This window comes from Haliaeetus albicilla, chromosome 5 (genome assembly GCF_947461875.1).
Source record: "Haliaeetus albicilla chromosome 5, bHalAlb1.1, whole genome shotgun sequence".
NCBI classification, from domain to species: domain Eukaryota; kingdom Metazoa; phylum Chordata; class Aves; order Accipitriformes; family Accipitridae; genus Haliaeetus; species Haliaeetus albicilla.
The window spans coordinates 7,281,544-7,300,533 of record NC_091487.1 but is presented as its reverse complement, the minus strand read 5'-3'; the positions used below and the strand labels follow the sequence as shown (position 1 = coordinate 7,300,533).

The window sequence follows — 18,990 nt, the reverse complement described above, 5'->3', positions numbered from 1 at the left end:
CAATCTCCTCCTGTGAAATCCTAGAGCTAAAGAAATCACTGGAAGTTTTGCCACAGACTTCAGGGGAGTGAGGATTTCACCCCTACTGATTTGAAAGCAAGTCCTTAGTGCAACTGGAATACAAAACCTTGTTATGTCACACTCTGGGCAGACATTTTCCTTCAAGAACTGATAACAACATGTATTTTTATACTGAAAAAATATTTAACAGATTAAACTTTTCTTACAGAAAGAAATGCTTGCAAGTTTATTTTTCAAGAACAAAATTACATCTTAGCCATATTTTAATGAATGAATCTTCAAAGAACCATGTGTTTTGCATACAGACCATGTATACAGTATTCCTGGTGTTATTGTTATCAGCTCTTGAACAAAAGTTTTAATGTTTGTTTCAACATCTTTCATTTTAAATTTTGCATAAACCAGACCTGTGCTTTCCTTCAATTTTACAGCTCTCTCCTGGGAGCTTCATAATGTCTGCGTCTGGATTCTTTTTTTCCTTCGGATGAGAAAGGAATGATTGTCCTGGTATAGGAGTGAACTTGGTCTCTCCTGGAAATTGTCCAATCACGCTGCCAGCACGCATGCAGTGGTGATGTATTAGATGCAGATTTTACTGCCTGTCCCTCTTTTCAAGCCCTTCCCAAAATAAAGCACAACTACATTTCAGCTATTAATTTAATCACTTTACACAGCACTAAATAACAGTATTGCAGAACATTAGCGTATTACGGTTTTTGAATACAAAGTGAAATCTGCATAGAGCCTTCAGCTTTGACTTGTTTTTAAGACATTATAGAAAGTACTCCACTTCAAAAATCCTTTAATTCTAACTAATGAATAAAAATTGTAGGGGAGAGGAGAAGTTAACTAACCAGTTTTATCTTATTTTTCTGAATGACTTCTTTGTTATCCTTCTGGTACAGCTCCATTTTCCTTTTGGTGTTCTCCAAATCCACATTGTTGGTCAAGTTAAATACTGTACAAATATTAGAAAGACAGAAAGCAAAAGTATCAGGTCAGCATGCATGACTGACAAAGAAATACTACTCTTACATTCTCTAACCCTTCTAGCATCAGATATAAACATCACAACAACAGAATTTATTTAAATATGCCCTGTAAAGCAAGACACAATCTGCTAAATCACTGCAAACTTCAACAGAAGCCAGCAGAGTTCCTTTAGGTTTATACATCTGTAGGAGATGAAAATTTGAGTCTTGCATCCTATTTTGTGATACTGATGATTCACATGAATAATCATATTATTCATAACTGCTACTTGAAAAGGTCAATATTTTACAGCTAAGAACACAGTGATTCCTGTAAAATTAAATTAGACTAAACACATACTTATTAAGACAAGGTTAAAACTTAAGTCATTCCATTTCATAAGATTATATAATGCACAAAGACTACAAAGACTGTTCAAATTCTCAGGTACACAAAAAATCTTCACATTACTTGATAACTTCAAAGGCACCAATGTACAATTACCTTTATTATGAGGAATCTGCAGATGCATCCAGATTAGTAAGTTAAATGGCATTCTTTTGATGTCTCTCGATAGTGACAGACTATAGCTCACATAAATGTGAGCAAGCAGGGTTGGCCAGCAAGCTCCATAGTTTAGCACAACATTCCCAATTATCTACACATGGCACAGAAGATACCTCAAGAAATTGAACAGTTTCTATAATCGACAGCTTGAAAGATGTAGATGGTTTGGATGATTAGTAACTTGATGCAATGCCTGAGCCTTTCACCTCTAGGTCACTGGTTCAATTGTGGGTCAAGTGAATTCCAACTGAAAGCCATTATTACTGGGAAGTCACTGGGAGATCCCTATCCAGAGTGGATGCTGGGCTCATGCCCGTGGCCTTAAAGCTATTGAAGACTGCCAACATACAGCACTCAAAGCCTCAAAGAGCTTTGTCACATGGCTACAGTAAATTTACCAGAGCAGCAGAGAAATTTGCACTGCCATTGATAAATCCTTCACAAGAAAACAACAGCATAGTGAGTGCGCTGTCAAACCCTGAGGAAGGGAAGGAGGTTCTAGTGAAAATGCCAGCATGGCACTTGGAAGATTTTTGTTCAGTTCTTTCTTCCTAGGTTCTCAAGCGACTAGGGCCAAATGAACCCTGTGCACATGCACCACCGCCAAGTCATTTGTATATATGTAAGACTGCTAGAGAGAAACAGAAAGAAGAAGCATGAAGTCTGTTGTCATTCATCAGATAGCACACATCTCAGTTTAGTAAAGATATATCCCTCCTTTCATCCTCTCCACAGGTAACACGGCAGAAAAGAGCCTTTAGGAGGGTTTTAGGTAAACCAAACCATGAATAGCCTAGACTGGAAAACCAGCTGAGAGCAGCAAAGGCAACAGCAAGAAATCAAAGCAGGGAGCAAATGGGGGCAGTGGGAGAAAACAGGAAAGGTCCAAAAAGCTAGAGTTGTGGGATACAGCTCAGTTTTACAAACCCAGCTCTACAGCAGCTCAGTACTGCCAAAAAGGGGCAGTCCTGCTCTTACGTCCCTCTTCCCAGGTACAGGTCTCACTCTTTCACTTGCTCAGACTCCAGGACTCCCTGGATGCTTTGCAGTGTCAACAGAAACCCTCCGTTAACCTGAACTGGCTCAACAAAGGGGTCAGGCAAGTGCCAGAGATGGTACAAGGGAAGTAATGAAACTGTACAGATGAGAACAGGAATACTCTCTTTCCAGGAGTACTGAACCACCACAACATCTTACTCTTACCAGAAGTATTCAGTCCTTCCTCAAACTGCAATAAAAAGGGCTACACAAGATACAGCTGAAGAAATTCCTAACCTTAAGCAAAAAAACCAAAACGCTGTACTTATTTTTTCCCCTCTTTTCCAAATAATGAGCAATATCAAGAGGACTGACATTTTAATTCAGCCTGGCTCCTAAATCAGCTGAACTCTTCCACCTCAAGTCCATCATGCTCACTTCAGAAGGAAGATCTGAGATGGAGGCTGGTTTTGTGGTTTAAGTATTCAATTGGGAATCAACACCTGAGTTCAATTTCCAACTTTGCTACTGTTCCAGGGCAGATCGCTGGGCCTCTATACTGGAGGTCTGCCACCAGTAAAAACCGAGAGTAGGGGAGTAAAGCTTCCTTTCTCCTATACATCGTCTGCTAGATCTCCATACTATAGCTATATGCAGCACCTATCTCCATAGTCTTGATCTCATTTCAGGTGGAATCTCTGGGCACTGCTTTAACCCAAACAAGCCCTTCAAAGTTCAGCTTCTTGGTTTTTGGACGCAAGTTACCCATTTCAAATTTTTTTTTTTTTTTTTCTCTCCAAAAGGCATAACAATATTTTCCAATTTCATATTGTGACTAACATATACTTTTGGGTTACAGCAACATTACCTTAGTAAAAGTGTAAATTTCTGGTATTTTAATGGAGATTTGACCTCCAAACTTCCAGCCTACGGTTCCCAGCTGACAAGCAGCTTAATATTTGAGTATTATGGCAGAGAAGAATTGTCATGTGAAAATGCTGGCATACAATCAGACCAGGGCTCTGCAGTGACAGCAGCTGCATGGGAATGTCAGCACTTCCTACAACTTAAATCCACACACCAGCTCTCTAAACTCTTCAATGACAACACAAGAAAGAAATAGCATATGAGACATGCTGTGCTAGCAGGATGCCCAGATGCCACCTTCAGGTGCAAGATGAGATGCCAAATGCCTTTAGGCTCCTGATCTTGGGTATTTCTCTAAAAGTAATCCAGTAATAAGCTGACGATCTAGGTTTTGCAACTATTGCTGCTTGAAACGTTCAGGGGTTTTCTTCCTCCTTCTCAGTTATCTTTAATAGGTTCAACTAGTCACAACTTGGGTTTGTAAAATAAAAACCATAAGATTTAAAACTCATACTGGGGAAAGCAGGCAAGTTTTAAACATGTGCAGATGCCTGCCTTTATTTAGAACTACTTACAAAAGCAGGTTTATTTTGCTATTTGACATGAAGTAACATTTCCGTGTCAGAGATATGTTTCTGCATCAGTGTTTGAGAAATCTTCAGTAGCCCCTGCATAGCCACCTTAAATGCCCACTGCTCTGCTCACAGCAAGGTGAAAGATGGTTCACTTCCCCTTCTGTTTTCCTGTTGTGGCTGGAACCAAACCACAGGTAAAACCCTCTCAACAGCCGGATCTGCTTATACCATGCTGATTCTGCCCCGTCGGTCTTATTGTACTCTGGCACTTGAGAATAAGGTAGGACATGAGCAATCAGAAAGATTCATAATTCCAACACCCTCAAAGGCCAGGGCAGATTTCTCCCACTGAATACAGATTCATAGTCATTGAAGAACAGCATTATTTGGGTCCTAAGCATCTGCTCCTTAACACTAAGTTGTCCACATTTCAAGACTTAAAATACGGAAGAGCTACATTTTGTTGCAACAGTGTTAAGACCTGGATGTGTCTGTATCAACATCAGTGTCAATAGTGTTCCTTTAATAAATGAAAAGGGTATGCTCCCTCCTACAATAAACACCATAGCAGCAAAATGATGTTCTTTGACATTGCATGGTTATCAGTGGCCAACTAGCCAGTCAAAACATCTTCCAACATATTTTCTAATATATTTTTCATAAGCTTCAAACATCTTTTCATCAATATTCAGAGATACACATTCCTGCCATTGTATCCTCGCAATTACAGCTGACAAGTCCACAGGCCACTAGTCCACAAAAAATAATTAAGAGATTATTTCTTTCTATTCTCTTTTGTCCCCTCCACAAGTTACTTGGCATTTAAAAACCAACAAGTATCAAATCAAAGAACACAGTCAACTAATACTCAACTTCTTACCTTTTACTTAGCTAGGACTATGCAGTATTTTTTTTTTTTTATTTGCTCTGCTTTGAGTTTTGCCAGAAATTTATTTTAAGTATAATTCTTCCAAATATTCCCTTTTTAAAAAATACACCAAAACAAGTTATAAAACTAGAAGAATCAGAAAGAGTTAAAAAAACGTAACTCTCATGCTACACCTACCCTGAAAAAATATTGGTATAGATCTGAATACGACTGGCAAAGCAGATGGCTAGTTTGAAAGGGTTTCAAAGAGAAGCCAGACTTATTTTTGTCCATGTTGAAATATAGCATAAGCCGATATAAGAGGCCTGAAACCCTTCAGGGAAAAGAAACAGAAGCTGTTTTGTATGCAACAATTATTTATCTACTTATCCATCTCACATTGGTTGGTTTATAAAATGACTTGCCTTGAGACATCTGTTGAAGTATAACAGGAAGACTATTGTGTTTTTCTGAAACATTTCATTCTGCTTAGGTAAAACTCTCTACTTCTGAAGTTCAGCCTCTACAGGGAGACTTTCACTGCTTTTCAAAACAACAATATTCATTATGCAATTTTACAATACATGGAAAAATATTTTCCTAGTTATAAAAAAGAAAAGAAAATGAGACACAGATTTTAATTATATGGCATAATAATTTGTCCAGAGATGCAGCACTATGAATGAATGAATGTCACCACACTGCAGGACTTCAAGTTCGTCAAAATCTCCCTGTTTTAGTCCAAGACATTGCAAATTTTCTGACCCACCTCCTCCTATTTCCTTAAGAGACAGTAATGTTACCACGTAAAAAATATTTGCTATTCAAATAGTAGGAACATTCCCTCTCTAGCAAGATAGCAGATGATTACTCTGCTGACAGCGTTTGATCTGCATTGCTGGTATGAGCCAGCTGAAAATTTAAAAATTAGTAGTATTAGTTTGTTATAAAAAAATATTCCTCCCACCGTACTACAAGCAACTCCTTAGTTATCGTCTTCATAAATCACCAGCCAGAGATCAGGAATGGCAGAAGAGCAACTGCTTTGGGCAGAGCACTATGAAGGGAGACACAACCACATCCTCAGTCTGCCCAGGGAGTCCAAAGCTACTGTGGTACCTTCTGTTGGTACTTTTGAATCCTGATCCCTGTACTTTTAAGAGCAGTAGGAGAAGGGTGAAGGGGAGAAAAGATGGAATAGATTTTAACAGGTCCCTTCCAAACAACATTTCTGTGATTATAACAAAATAATTATCAGAAACAAAAGAAAACCCACAGCTAAGCTAGAAAAATATAGTTAGGTATTAAGAATTATTTCTGTTTATCCTCAGTTGCCTTTTATTGGGTCAATAATTTTCCAGAAAAATACCTTAGCATAGTAATAAATGATTGAAATCACTCAGCCCTATCAGTCTAAGAAAGATCACTTTGTCTGGAACAGCATGCTACCAAAATCTTTGTTCAGATGAGATGACCAAAATGGATCTTTGATAAAGCTGCCCAATTTCCAGTCGAGTTATTCCCGTTGTCAGGACCAGCAATATCATCCTCATTCACACAAATGGAGGTGGTGGGGGGAGAGTGGGGGGCAAGGGCAAACAAAAACAAACCAATAGACACCACAACCCACAAGTGATCACAGATATCAAAATCTTTTCTATCCAAGGATTGCTTGTGATAAACGTTCTGAGCAAGACAAGCCACTAGGCAGCTCGTGTTGCATAAAGTCTTAGAGGAGTAACAAGATACAGGAATCCAAAGGGCACAAATACAGTAGCCTCCTTCCAAGTTGAATGTACTGAAAGTTTTTAAAAAGCAATAATTACTATTAACAATTGTGTTGTGGTAATGCCTGGAGGCCTCATTCACGTATCAGAAGAATGGTGCCAGGCAGTGTGCATACACATGCTCGGAGGCGGGCCCTGCTCTGGAGAGCTTGCACACCGGGTCTTGAAAAACTAGCTACCGAGATACATCCTTGGGGAAAGAAGAAGAAAACCTTGGGGAAAGAAGAAGAAAACCTTGGGGAAAGAAGAAGAAAACCTTGGGGAAAGAAGAAGAAAACCTTGGGGAAAGAAGAAGAAAACCTTGGGGAAAGAAGAAGAAAACCTTGGGGAAAGAAGAAGAAAACCTTGGGGAAAGAAGAAGAAAACCTTGGGGAAAGAAGAAGAAAACCTTGGGGAAAGAAGAAGAAAACCTTGGGGAAAGAAGAAGAAAACCTTGGGGAAAGAAGAAGAAAACCTTGGGGAAAGAAGAAGAAAACCTTGGGGAAAGAAGAAGAAAACCTTGGGGAAAGAAGAAGAAAACCTTGGGGAAAGAAGAAGAAAACCTTGGGGAAAGAAGAAGAAAACCTTGGGGAAAGAAGAAGAAAACCTTGGGGAAAGAAGAAGAAAACCTTGGGGAAAGAAGAAGAAAACCTTGGGGAAAGAAGAAGAAAACCTTGGGGAAAGAAGAAGAAAACCTTGGGGAAAGAAGAAGAAAACCTTGGGGAAAGAAGAAGAAAACCTTGGGGAAAGAGTGAGCAAAATTTGCATGATGTCCAGGGATTGTAACTTGTAGCAACACTCTAAGGTTTAACCCTGCCCTGCTCATCATATGGGCATAGACCTGTCTTATTCCAATAGCTGTTGTCCACCCCTTTCCCAAAGACAGGTTTTAACCCTTTCACTTTATTTTTCTTCCTAGTGTTAATGACAACAAACTGTGTTTACAATGTTCTCAAATTGTCCAACTGATTTTTCTTCTGGGGAAAACTTGCTTTAAAATGTGGTTTCTATTTAAAGTCTTGTATAACACATTTTAGCCCAAAGCATTATTTAGTGGCTACATTCTAAACCACTTCAAAAATGTGTTTTTTATAATAGAAATCTTAAGAGGTGACTACCCTAATGTTTGTTTGACCTTCCCCTCTCACACTTTTGCTATACCACCCAACTCTTTTCTTTAAATAGAAGAAGTCTATAGGTATAACAATCCTGATATGAAGGGGAAAATGTGTTTCAAGTGAGGTCATATATCACATCCGTGGAATAAGACAGTGCAATTGCTGCAAATGCTGGAGTGGAGCTGACCTACCTGAAACATTTGGAAAAACTATCAGAATTGTGCCAGGTCACATGAAATATACAGGATGTTTGCATTTTGTCTCTGCCAAGCAACTACTTCATTTAATCCCCCACAACAATTTAGAAAACAAAACATACCAGCAAAAAGAAAACAGGGTAAAGCTGCACTTTGACCCTCCCACAGAAAAACTGAAAGTTTGAGGCAGGGGGAGGAAGGGAAAATCCAGTTCTCTGCTCCCTTGCTTCCTAACCTGGCAGCTTGAACAACCACCAGCACCTACTGCCAACGTGCTGTACATTGGCTCCACAAGGCAAAACTTTGCGCTGCATGACTACACTCTTTTTTTCCTGTCTTGCAGCCTAGTTTTTCACACGCACAAATGAGCAGGGAATTCACATACACAAAAAAAATGAAATAATACTCTCAGCAGTAAAATGTGAAGTAACCATACAGAGTCGAAGACACCTTTAACATATGGTTCAGCCATGCCACACACAACACGCACAGCAAAAACGCTGGAAGAAGTCTGGTACGTAGCAATAGCGTGACAACTGTCAGGTAGAGAACTCAGCCCTGGAACGCAGGCAGGGAAGGGCTTAGGGAGAACAAGATGTGCGCAATGAGCTTTGTCACCAAGGACCAAGGAGAACAGGGCTTGAATTCTTACCCAAGGTGGTGTTCTTGCATCTAACCCGTCCTCCAGCTTCTGTATCTGCCTGAAGTTAGTAGATCATAAGTGACCCCTTTCACAGTGAAAATTAAGAGCCTTCAGACTGCACTCCTTCTTTCCTCTCATTACCCTGGCTGCTACATGAAGAAACTAGGAGGTAGTCAACTTCCTATTCCATTTAGTATTTTGGTATTCCTGTCAGGCAACTAACTTCAATTCCTAACAACTCTTATCGAGCTTCTTCATTATGCATTTGCAGGGCTGGCACAATTATTGACCAATTCACTCTTCTTCACAAGGTTACAAAGACCAGCTGTGATTTCTGCTGCTTCTAAACAACGTTACCAGCACAGGCTCTGGAACCATTTGAAATTTAACAGCCTAATACCAAGAGCTGGAGAATCATAACATTCTGCACAAATTGATGAGGTTAAGGCAATTTCAGGCAAAACTACAACTCCCTTGTTGCAGATGCTGAAAACCCCTGCAACAGCAGTAAGTGGGAAACCTGTATTTAATGCTACATAAATAAAAAGCATTTTTCCTTTCCATAAGCACACAGATTCTTCCAGGACCCTCTGGCTAAGATGCAACCATTCTTTCTACTTGCTCACTCCCTCCTTCCCCCACACCATCCAAAAAAATATATAAACAGAACTACACCCACATCGTCTCCTCCAGATATTTGGACCTGTATGAGTGTGCCTGGTATTTCCCAGCCACACAATTTAGCTCTCCAGCCTCAGCCTTCTGATGCCAACAAAAACATGATACATTACTCACAGCAGTAAGTGTACTGGATACATTTCTACAAAACATCACACTGCAAAGAGGAGCAAGGGCTCCTTTGAGAAACCAAAGCGGAGTGGCATCTCCATGTTTTCCTTCAAATCACATTCACTGCCCCTCATACATGTTCTAAGCCACCTCTTCTTCCTCCAGGACAAAAAAAGAAAAGCCTCAGAAGCTCATAAAACCCAAGAAACAAACCATTTAGGAGTCACTTCTTTGAACACATCCTTGTTTTTCTAATCAAAATCCATCACTCCACTATAAATCACAAGTCACCCTAACTAAGAAGAAAATAAACTCTCTTGATAACATAGTCCCTTCCCCAAAGGGCAAAGTTCTGCTTCAACTAATCCAAAGAGAAAGGAATCAATGTCTGTTCCTAAACCTTCTCCTTCTGAACAGCAACATAAAATGCTACCACAGTGGTATGTAAGGTCATCAGCTTCAAAGCAGCTTCAACTACTGTACTTGCAGAAGCAAAAATGATGAAAGACACCATATGGCTTCTGTCATGGTAGATAAAGCTAATGGAGACATATAATGAAAATTTCAATTTCTCCTCTCTTTGTTTAATCTTTCCCAGTGCATCACCAACAGTCCCCTGCAAGCCTGTCTTTTCCAGCTATAAAGCACTACTTCCTCTTTGAATTGTGTTTTTTCTCTGGCAGATAAAATGTTTTACTTAACAGTGTCCTACAGATCAGCAAATATGATTGAAAATGTACAGGAAAAAAGTAATTAGATAAACATCTGATACTATGATAAATCCTGTTACAGAAACTCAGACATTCTCATAGGCAGCTGAGTCAGAAGATAAAAGCCTATGGTCTCATGAGCACAGAACATCAAAGATGCAAGCTTTAAGACTTACCAATTTCTTCTATTTCTTCCAGGAAATCATTATATTCACTTAGACTGGGAAAGTCATCCTCTCTTTTATTGTATCTTTGAGAGAAGAAGAGACACAAGTATTTATATAACACACAAAGATGCAATTTCAATTCAACAAGGCTCTTGCTGCAAGCATATTGACATGTGCTTTGTGGCTCCCACAACTGACCAACGTACAGAATCTTTAAAAGAAGACAGAAGTGCTTGTTTCAAAGGAAAGGAGCCAGCCTGGCATAAATCAGTGCTATCTTTGCCTACTGTTTGCCAATTCCTCTTCCAGGATTACAGGTAAACAGGAGCACAGAGGCTAGGATATACTAATTCCAAGCCAGCCCTTCAGCATGAGAAACCTGTTACCAAAGGCAGAGACAACAGTAAAATACTTCTAGAAAAGCTTTTCTTGTGCATTAGAAAAGGGAGTTTGGCTTTTTGCCAACAACAGAAAGTACATATCAGTGGCAAACTGAAAATGCTACACAATTATCTTATTTCATATCAATAGACCATTCCAGAACTCATTTATCCAACTCTTGATAGCTGGAAAAAGTAAAAAGGTGAAGGGACAACTGGCTAGAACATAGACAGCCTCTGAAAGTCAAGACATGAAGGCTTTCTTCCCAAGAAAACATACAGCTGAGATTCTGCCTGCTCTGTGGACCAAGATACTTGACACCCAGGAGTATAAAAATCTAATCCCGAGCTAAGATCAAATTTCAATTTGGGGACATTTTTTCTGCCTACTAAAAACTAATCTGGCAAATCCAAGCGGGCCAAGCTTTTTACGTTTTCTGTTCTAACTACACTTCATTCTGTGTTTAGTCAACTAAGTTGACTTCATTCCAGTTAGACTTTTGTTAACTTCAGTAGACTTTATTATCAAACATCAAAATTATTACTGCTTTTCACATCAGCGTCTTGGTATTCAACAATGCAATTTTGCCACATCTCAGCAACATCATGAGATTCATTTAGTATTGTACTAAGTCTTAGATAAAGGCTGCCAAGCTTACAATTTACCTGTACGTTCATTCTTGCACACACAATTCTCTCCAGGTTTGTCATGTTCCATCAGACCCGCTTCTACCAAAACATCAACTGGTTCCCTTATTTTCCTTATAAAATGTTGTTTCTTAGCCACAAGGAGCAAGACACAATTTTAGACCTCATTTATCTCAATTGCAAGAGCTCTCAAATCTACATTACAGACTAGTAACACAAGGCTTGTAAGGAAGCATTTCCACTAACATTTCCACTAACAATTGTGAAGTAGAAAACAATGTGAACACAGCTTCTCTTTTGTCCATTTTCATTTTGAAGGGAACTAGCCTTCAACTCTCAGAACAGGTCCCCAGGGAACAAACAATCAAGGTCCTGTTTCTTGCCCCACTCCCATATTCACCCCCTCAAAGGCAAAGCTGCTGTAGTCATCAATATCTAATCATCTCCATTTAGGAGGCAAGTCTTTGCCAAAGGAGGCAACATAGAAACACCCAACATTTTCTAATGCTAAGCAGGAATCCCTCAAGGCTAAACTGAGAATTCAGCCCTCAGTTGTTGCATAAAATCAGATTCTCTGAAATCCCTCCATGTTAAATGGAGTCAAGTTTTATGGGTTGTCACTTTACGAAAAAGAAGAAAATTATCTCCTCTGTACTACTGGAGCAGTAAGTCAGTTTTTTTAAATGGTGATCCATGAAATATAGCCACCTTCTGTTCTTTTAACTGGTGACACTCACATTTTCAGAACTTTCTTCCGTATTTCCACTTCCTTGTCAACAGCAGGATCCTCAAAGAGCTGTACCCTGAAGTTACTCTTCCGCAGGGGGGTATCGCACTCCTGGCAATTCCCAGCCCCTCTCACAAACAGCAGTTCCACACAGCTCTCACATCTGCAGGAGAAAAGAAGGGGTATAAAGGCAGATACATATTAAACTGTAACTGAAACACAGGATTGTCCCCCTTTTTTGCTGTTTACACATGCACTATAAGTACACAGTACATCTCCCTTTGATTTCACTATTTCTTCAGCACCCAACAGTGGCAAGGAAGCAAGGGGTCTCCACCGCAGCTGAAAGGAAACAATCTCAGCAGCACAAATGCATTTATTCTCCTTGCCCAAACAACTCGGCCTCTTTGCTGAGACTGAAAGTTAATCCAAACACAATGATGGGTTTTGCGTCAAGGGGAAGCTTGTTTATTGACACCATCAAACTCATTTCACATGGACCAGACTGCAATATCCTTATTTACTCTGAGCACTACCTTGCTGCACAAAAAGCCTCGTTTATTTTCTTGATGCCATTCACTGGGCAAAATACTATTCAGCACAAGCAGGGATACAAATCTTGCCTGCAGCCTTCCAAGCTTCTACCAATACTACCATGGAGGAACTGCTACTACAAACCTGAGATAAACTCCAGCCCAACACAGCTAAAAGAATTAAAATACCACCTTAACCAGCAACCAGCATTATGCAACTCTCCTGTGCCTTCTGTTAATACTTTTAAAATTGCACATAAAACATACTTTACACAGAGGCTGCACAGAAATAAACCAAAAATACCTTTCTGGTTTTATTTCTTTTGTCTTAATGAAGATTTCAGATTTTAACAACATGCTTGCTGACCAGTCAGTTGGCACTTAATAAAGGAAGAACACACAACAAGAAAGCCAATTTTTTAAAAAGTACTTGGGTACTAATAACGTGCAAATTTCTAGCAGAGGACAACACCTGCTGCAGTCATTTCCTACTGCTGGGAGGCAAGGGGGTGTCTATTTATAGCTTTGCTATATTGAAGCCAAAACAGTTGTACATTAAGACCTAAGCTGTATTGTACCTTCACAAAGCCAGCACAAAAGCTAAACAAGCTAAGAGAAACAATACTGACATGGTTGCGAAGGACCTTAAACAAAACTTTCACTCTGGTGACCTACCCCCAACTAAACTGGTTCCAGTACTTACAGAGGCAGAGCTAGCTAGAGCCAACCAGTTTTACCCAGTTTCTGTTTCCAAGATTAGAAAGTGCAAAACAAACGCAATTGTATCTTACAATTAAAAAAAAAAAAAATTAGAGCAATTTTTTGTTGTTGCTAACACAAGTAGAACTACAGTTTCAAAATGCATCTTGCACAGCAGCTGCCAATGTTAAAGAGCAAAGCCTGAATTTACTTGGACATTTTCCTGCTCCAGAATTCCTTTAGTTAGAAAACCAAGCACTTTTAAATACAATTTATTTGGGAAGGGAAAGATCAAATCTTTTAGCACACTAGGCCTGAAATTCAGAAGTTACAGGGACATCAACTCAAGAAGTATACTTCTTTACGAAAATAATTTAGCTCACCAGTATGGGAGAAACAATACTCTATGCAAGAGAAGGCAAGGCAAGGAAGGGGTTTTCTCCTTCCTCCCCCAACCTGTCTGTGCATGCAACAGCCCGGTACATATGGACAGTTTCACTGTCTCCTTCATTTTGGCAGCTCGCGCTGTTTAAAAGTCTCTCTCAACACAGCAGCGGAAGCACAGCAAAAAAACCCCTGCCTCTTCTTTCCTATTTTTAAGTTATAGAAAAGGGAGTGTAAAGCTACAGAACTTGGCAGGTGGATCCAGGTGTTTGTATTGTTTTTTTTAATCATGGTATTGCCTAAGGACCAACAGAACAGGGTCTCCATGTGCAAGATATTATGCACCTGAAACTACTTCTCACCCCCCCCACCTTCCCTAAATCAAAGACATTTCAAGTTTACACAGGACTTGACTATGGAAAAAATACCTCCTTGGAAAAGCACTTCATACAATTGCCTCAATGCCTTTCCAAACTGGAACCAGTGTTTCTAAGGCTGGAAAATAGCTTTCCATACAAAAAAAGATGAGTCAACACCTCACTATGGGAATCCCACATCAGGCAACCACATTCTCACTCACTTATGCACATCCACCCTTATATTTATTCATAGATAATTCCTTCTGAATTCAAAAGGGGTTATATGGGACAAGTCAAGGGCAGACCTGGACTCTGTCCAAATCCTGCCTCCTCTCCATCTCCAGATAGATTTAATATACACAGTTAGATCCCAAGCTTACTTCCTAGCAGGTCTGTCATTCTTGCCCCCACCAACAGCAGCCACTTTCCCAGTGATGGCAAGAATGTCTGGTCACAAATTTCCACCTGATTCTCAAGGAAGGAGAAAAGCCATCTCCTGAATCCCTCTCAAACAAGTTCCTTTTGGTTTCACAGCAGACCACTAAAGTCAGAGCATATGCAAACACCAGGAAGGCAGATTTCAATAAAGATGGATTTAATAAATTATTTCATGTCTTGAAATCAAAGATTTCAAAACGTGACTTGAAAAAACTTTATCTTGTACTGTAAAATTTGAAAATACAGCTTGACTTTTTATTTTTTATTAAGAGATGCAGCAATTTATGTGACCACCAAAAGTAACCCAAACCCATGCAACAGCCAGACATCCCGGGCAGCACAGGACACCCCAACATCACAGCTGGCATTACAGAGCTCCCTCCTGGCACATAGACCACATCAATTCAGGCAGTCCTTCCATTTCTTTGCAAGTCCAACTCTTCCCCATTTGCCTTAGTGTAAGGACAGTGACTATGGAAGCAGGACATCATTCAGTGCATCTTTTATTGGCCAACGCATCACACATGGCTTTCCCCAAATGAGCAAAGCACCAAAACACCTGCTCAACTCCCCCTCGAATCATGGCCAAAACAGGTGGCCAAGTGTTTTCTTAAATTAGGAGCCTCAAATCAGTGATTTTTAATATGCATATGTATTCTGTACGCATACATGCTACATATATAAACTAACAACATGTGCTCATGCTTAAAAATCAGGTTTATGCATCTGTTCAAAACTGAATATGTCTGAAGACAACAGTTTCACATGAGGTCTAAACATTCAGGGTGTGATATTGCTGATTCTCCTCTTCACACTGAGATTGTATGGCCTCTGTGATCTGTATTCTATTTCACATATTCACTAAAAACTTTCATTACCTTTTGGATTTAAGCTTGTATCCTGAGAATAGGTAATCTGGATGAAGATATCAATAGAAAATGCCCAGGGAGTTACACATGCATGGACAACAGGGGAAGACTATTAGTAATCTCACCAACAAAAGCAATCACAACAACTCCAGGAACAATAAAGTCTCCTGGTCTTCCACACCAGGATAATAAACATCAGTATGCTCATTTTCATTTCCACAGACACTGGTTTGATCTGTCTTGTTCTTCTCTTTCATTGCCATGAAATATTAAACAAATGGCTCAGTCTATAAGCAGTCTAGTACAATGCCACATTTTTGAGGAAAGCAAATAACAAAGCATCCATCAACACACAAATAGCACTGCACGCCCTCATGTCTGTGTTCAAGGACTTCAGGACCAGGAGTGTACTAAAAATGCTTTTGGTACACTGCAGAAAACAAGCAGACGTTCCTCTCCAGAAAACTTAGATATTTATCAACTAAATTACACTTACTGGAACTGACTGTTTTGGACAAAGTGTCTTCAAAGAGTACAAGATTTGTGCCCCATCCTGCATTCCCCACACATGCACCCTTATACTTCTTGGAGGGATGATGGCAGATAAGGAATCGAGCCTCTTGGACACTGAACGGATGAAAATACCTAACATTAGCATAGCTTGATGGTACTGCTTACTTTTCTAGCTTGGCTGGCAAGAGAGCAAACAGAATAAAGGAAGAGCTATTTTCACAAGCAGGAGTACAAGATATCCTTTCTTTTAGAATTTTAGATTCTGCTGAGTATAGCAAAAATCTGCAGGACTTCAGATACGCACCCATTAATCATTTCAGAAAAAAAATATCTTTACGGCTTTTGCTGTTGACTAGGAATATTACAGAATGACTTACTACCCTTTTTTACAAAGGCTGTTTTTAGTAGATATACTTATTAAATAGTATCAAATATTTAGAATGTTTAAGCCCCCCTTCTTCGGCTTTTATAACCAAGATGTTTCTGTTATTTAAAGTAACACGCAAAACAAATGATCCTCTCTACTATGGAACAAACAGTTTAGATTAAAAAATAATAATACAGCCTTCAACATACAGCCAAGACCTGAACCACAAACAAATGGAATGGAAAGAATCAGCAGAAAAGATGTGTTTTCACTTGTTCCTCAATTCTGATGTCAGAGGGAAATTTACTTACAGAAATGGAATGACTCTTGATTTACAGCGAGGGAACATTAAAACCAACAGAAAAAAACCACACACGTGAGAAAGCTTACAGAAAAACATCTAGATTTTTAAATCAAAGATGCTTTTAGAAACATTCACAGGCTTTTTGCATAGCTTGGGTTAGACAATTTTGTGTTCTTGTACAGAGATTCTTGAACTGAGACAAAACCAGCCCAATTTGGAGCAAGCAGCTGTCAAACCTGTTTATTTCACAACCTTCAGTACATTTAGCAAGTCCCCATAACCCACAGTGGTTTCTGCTACATAGCCAAGAGTTCATCTACTATTTGCAGTTGGCCTTTGCAGGCATATTTTCTAGGCTGATGGACCAATAGGCAGGTTCTTCTTACAATCTGCAGCCATGATGATCTCTGTGATCCAAAAACCTAAGGGAACTGAGCAATTTTTTTCCCATGTTACAGGTTAGGGATCAAAAGCTGAGGAAAGAGAAAGAAGTGTGACTGCAATGACACCAAATGCTTCTGAGAGCCTCAGAATAAAGGAGCTTACAAGATCAGTAGCTCCCAGAGGAATAGGGAGGTGGAGACAAAAATAAGTCTTCTCCTCTTCACACCTCAACTTCAGGAACTCAGAAATCCTTACTCAAGCACTTGCAGAAGCAGCTGCCTATGAGTTTTGGGCCATCTCTTCCCTCTCCACCAAATACAAGAGAGAGCTGGGTGAAGATGATACTGATTACTCTTTCCCTCTTCCTCTGTTGAGATTCTGTCAGGTCCTACCAATGGGGATTCTTGCTGTTCTCACCTTTTAAGGAGACAACTTCAGAATGCTCGCAAAACCTTATTTGGCCGAAAACCCCACCATGGGCTTGTCTTCAACTAGTAAATAAACAGGTCTCACAAGCAGCCTATGCACCATGCAGAGATTACGGCTCGTTACGGCAATAAGACATCTCATGTTTCAGGCAGAAATCACAACTATCAATCAACAGATGAGAATTTTTGGTTTATAAACACTGTTGATAGGCTATCTTCAGTTGTCTGCAGCTCCCCTCTGTTCAGCCCACAGTAACATGCACTGCAAGACAAAATCTCAGAGATTACTTGGCTAACATTTTTTTTTCCCCAGAAGTATCAATACTCCAGAGAGATGATCTTAACCCCTCCTTTAAACAACAAAACAAACCAAAAAAGATTCCAATGCTCTACCTATATCTGTATTATGTCAATTCTCAGCATCATCTGCCAAGATGCTGAGCATGCAATCGTTCTTTTAGACTATTTATATCTTTTGGGAAAAGGATGCACGCACACACTTTTCTTTCATTTTTGTTCTGTCAGATGAGTTCTGCTCCATATTGCAGAAAGGAGGAGATTAAATGAGCCCAGATATCTCAAAAATTTAGGTGACACTCAGCAACATTAACCCTATTTTCCAAACACCCATATACATACCCTGATACACAGACCGGTTCCATCTTAACTGCACTCGCCAGAAAGAAAACAGACCAGGTAGTGATTGAACTATAGCCTTGAATGACTGGCATTTTAAACAAAAAAAGACATACTGAGTCAATTAATAATAAACAGAAACATTTCCACCACCCATTGAGTTTCAACATCTCCATTACAAAACCATTTCAAGTGGCTTGGACCTGACAAGAGAGTTTGCAGCAAACTGAAACTTAACTCACATTTACCCAGTACAGATGAGCTAGAAAAAAAATTAGAGAAGAACCTTTTATGGTGTTAACTCTGGATAGTATAGAGAAAATGTTTCTATAGGTATTTAAATAAAAGTGGTTCTTTATGAGATACTGCTGCCTAGTCAATTAAGCACACAATGATAAAAAACATGTCTTACAGCACAATTATGTCAATTTGGCCAAACAACAGGCCAACACTTGACAAGCCCGTTCTTGACACTTCAAGAGCAGCTGTGTGGCATTGAGAAATAAGTGTTTTCACAATGACTAGGCATACCAAAAATCAACCAAGAATTTACCCAGTGTACCAGAACAACTACTTCAAATCCATTACAATCTACTGGGTAAACACATGCACTAAAATAATAATTCAACTATGTCAATAACCCTTTTATTATGCTTTATTCTCTTTGAATAAGAACCTTTGCAAGTTTTCTGGGTTCTCAACAAAAATTAAACTGGGTAGCTATCAGGATTAGCAGTTGCCCACAGCACACCTCAACTTAAGACACAATTATGAAACTTCCCATGTCTAAAATGCAGAAACTGCACTTTTTTAGACATGATCCAGCTCAACATTGCCCATTGTCTCACAAGACAAACATACTTATCGTTAAGTTTAGGATCTCACACCGAACTCCATGCAAGACACATTGCTCCCTTCTCCTTCTGCACGCATTTGTTACCTCATGAGAAAGTCCTACACCATGGTGTGGGCTGAACTGCCCCCAAAGCTAACAGGTCTTACTAACTCAAGTATTTTGAGCATACACTTACTCAGTCTTATGAAACACCTGCATATGCCAGAAGTCACACTGGAAAAAACTAA

The 18,990-nt window shown here is 39.5% G+C and overlaps 1 protein-coding gene across 1 annotated transcript in view; it reads right to left on the bottom strand.

The window, feature by feature from the left end:
* The window catches only part of MNAT1 (MNAT1 component of CDK activating kinase), a 127,302-nt gene that overhangs the window by 77,545 nt on the left and 30,767 nt on the right, over window positions 1-18,990 (bottom strand). The window contains exons 2-4 of the mRNA XM_069783209.1: window positions 12,004-12,156; window positions 10,248-10,321; window positions 876-979 (exon numbers count right to left, since the gene is read on the bottom strand). Of these exons, the coding sequence (XP_069639310.1) occupies window positions 876-979; window positions 10,248-10,321; window positions 12,004-12,156 (331 nt within the window). The remainder of the gene's footprint in view (window positions 1-875; window positions 980-10,247; window positions 10,322-12,003; window positions 12,157-18,990) is intronic.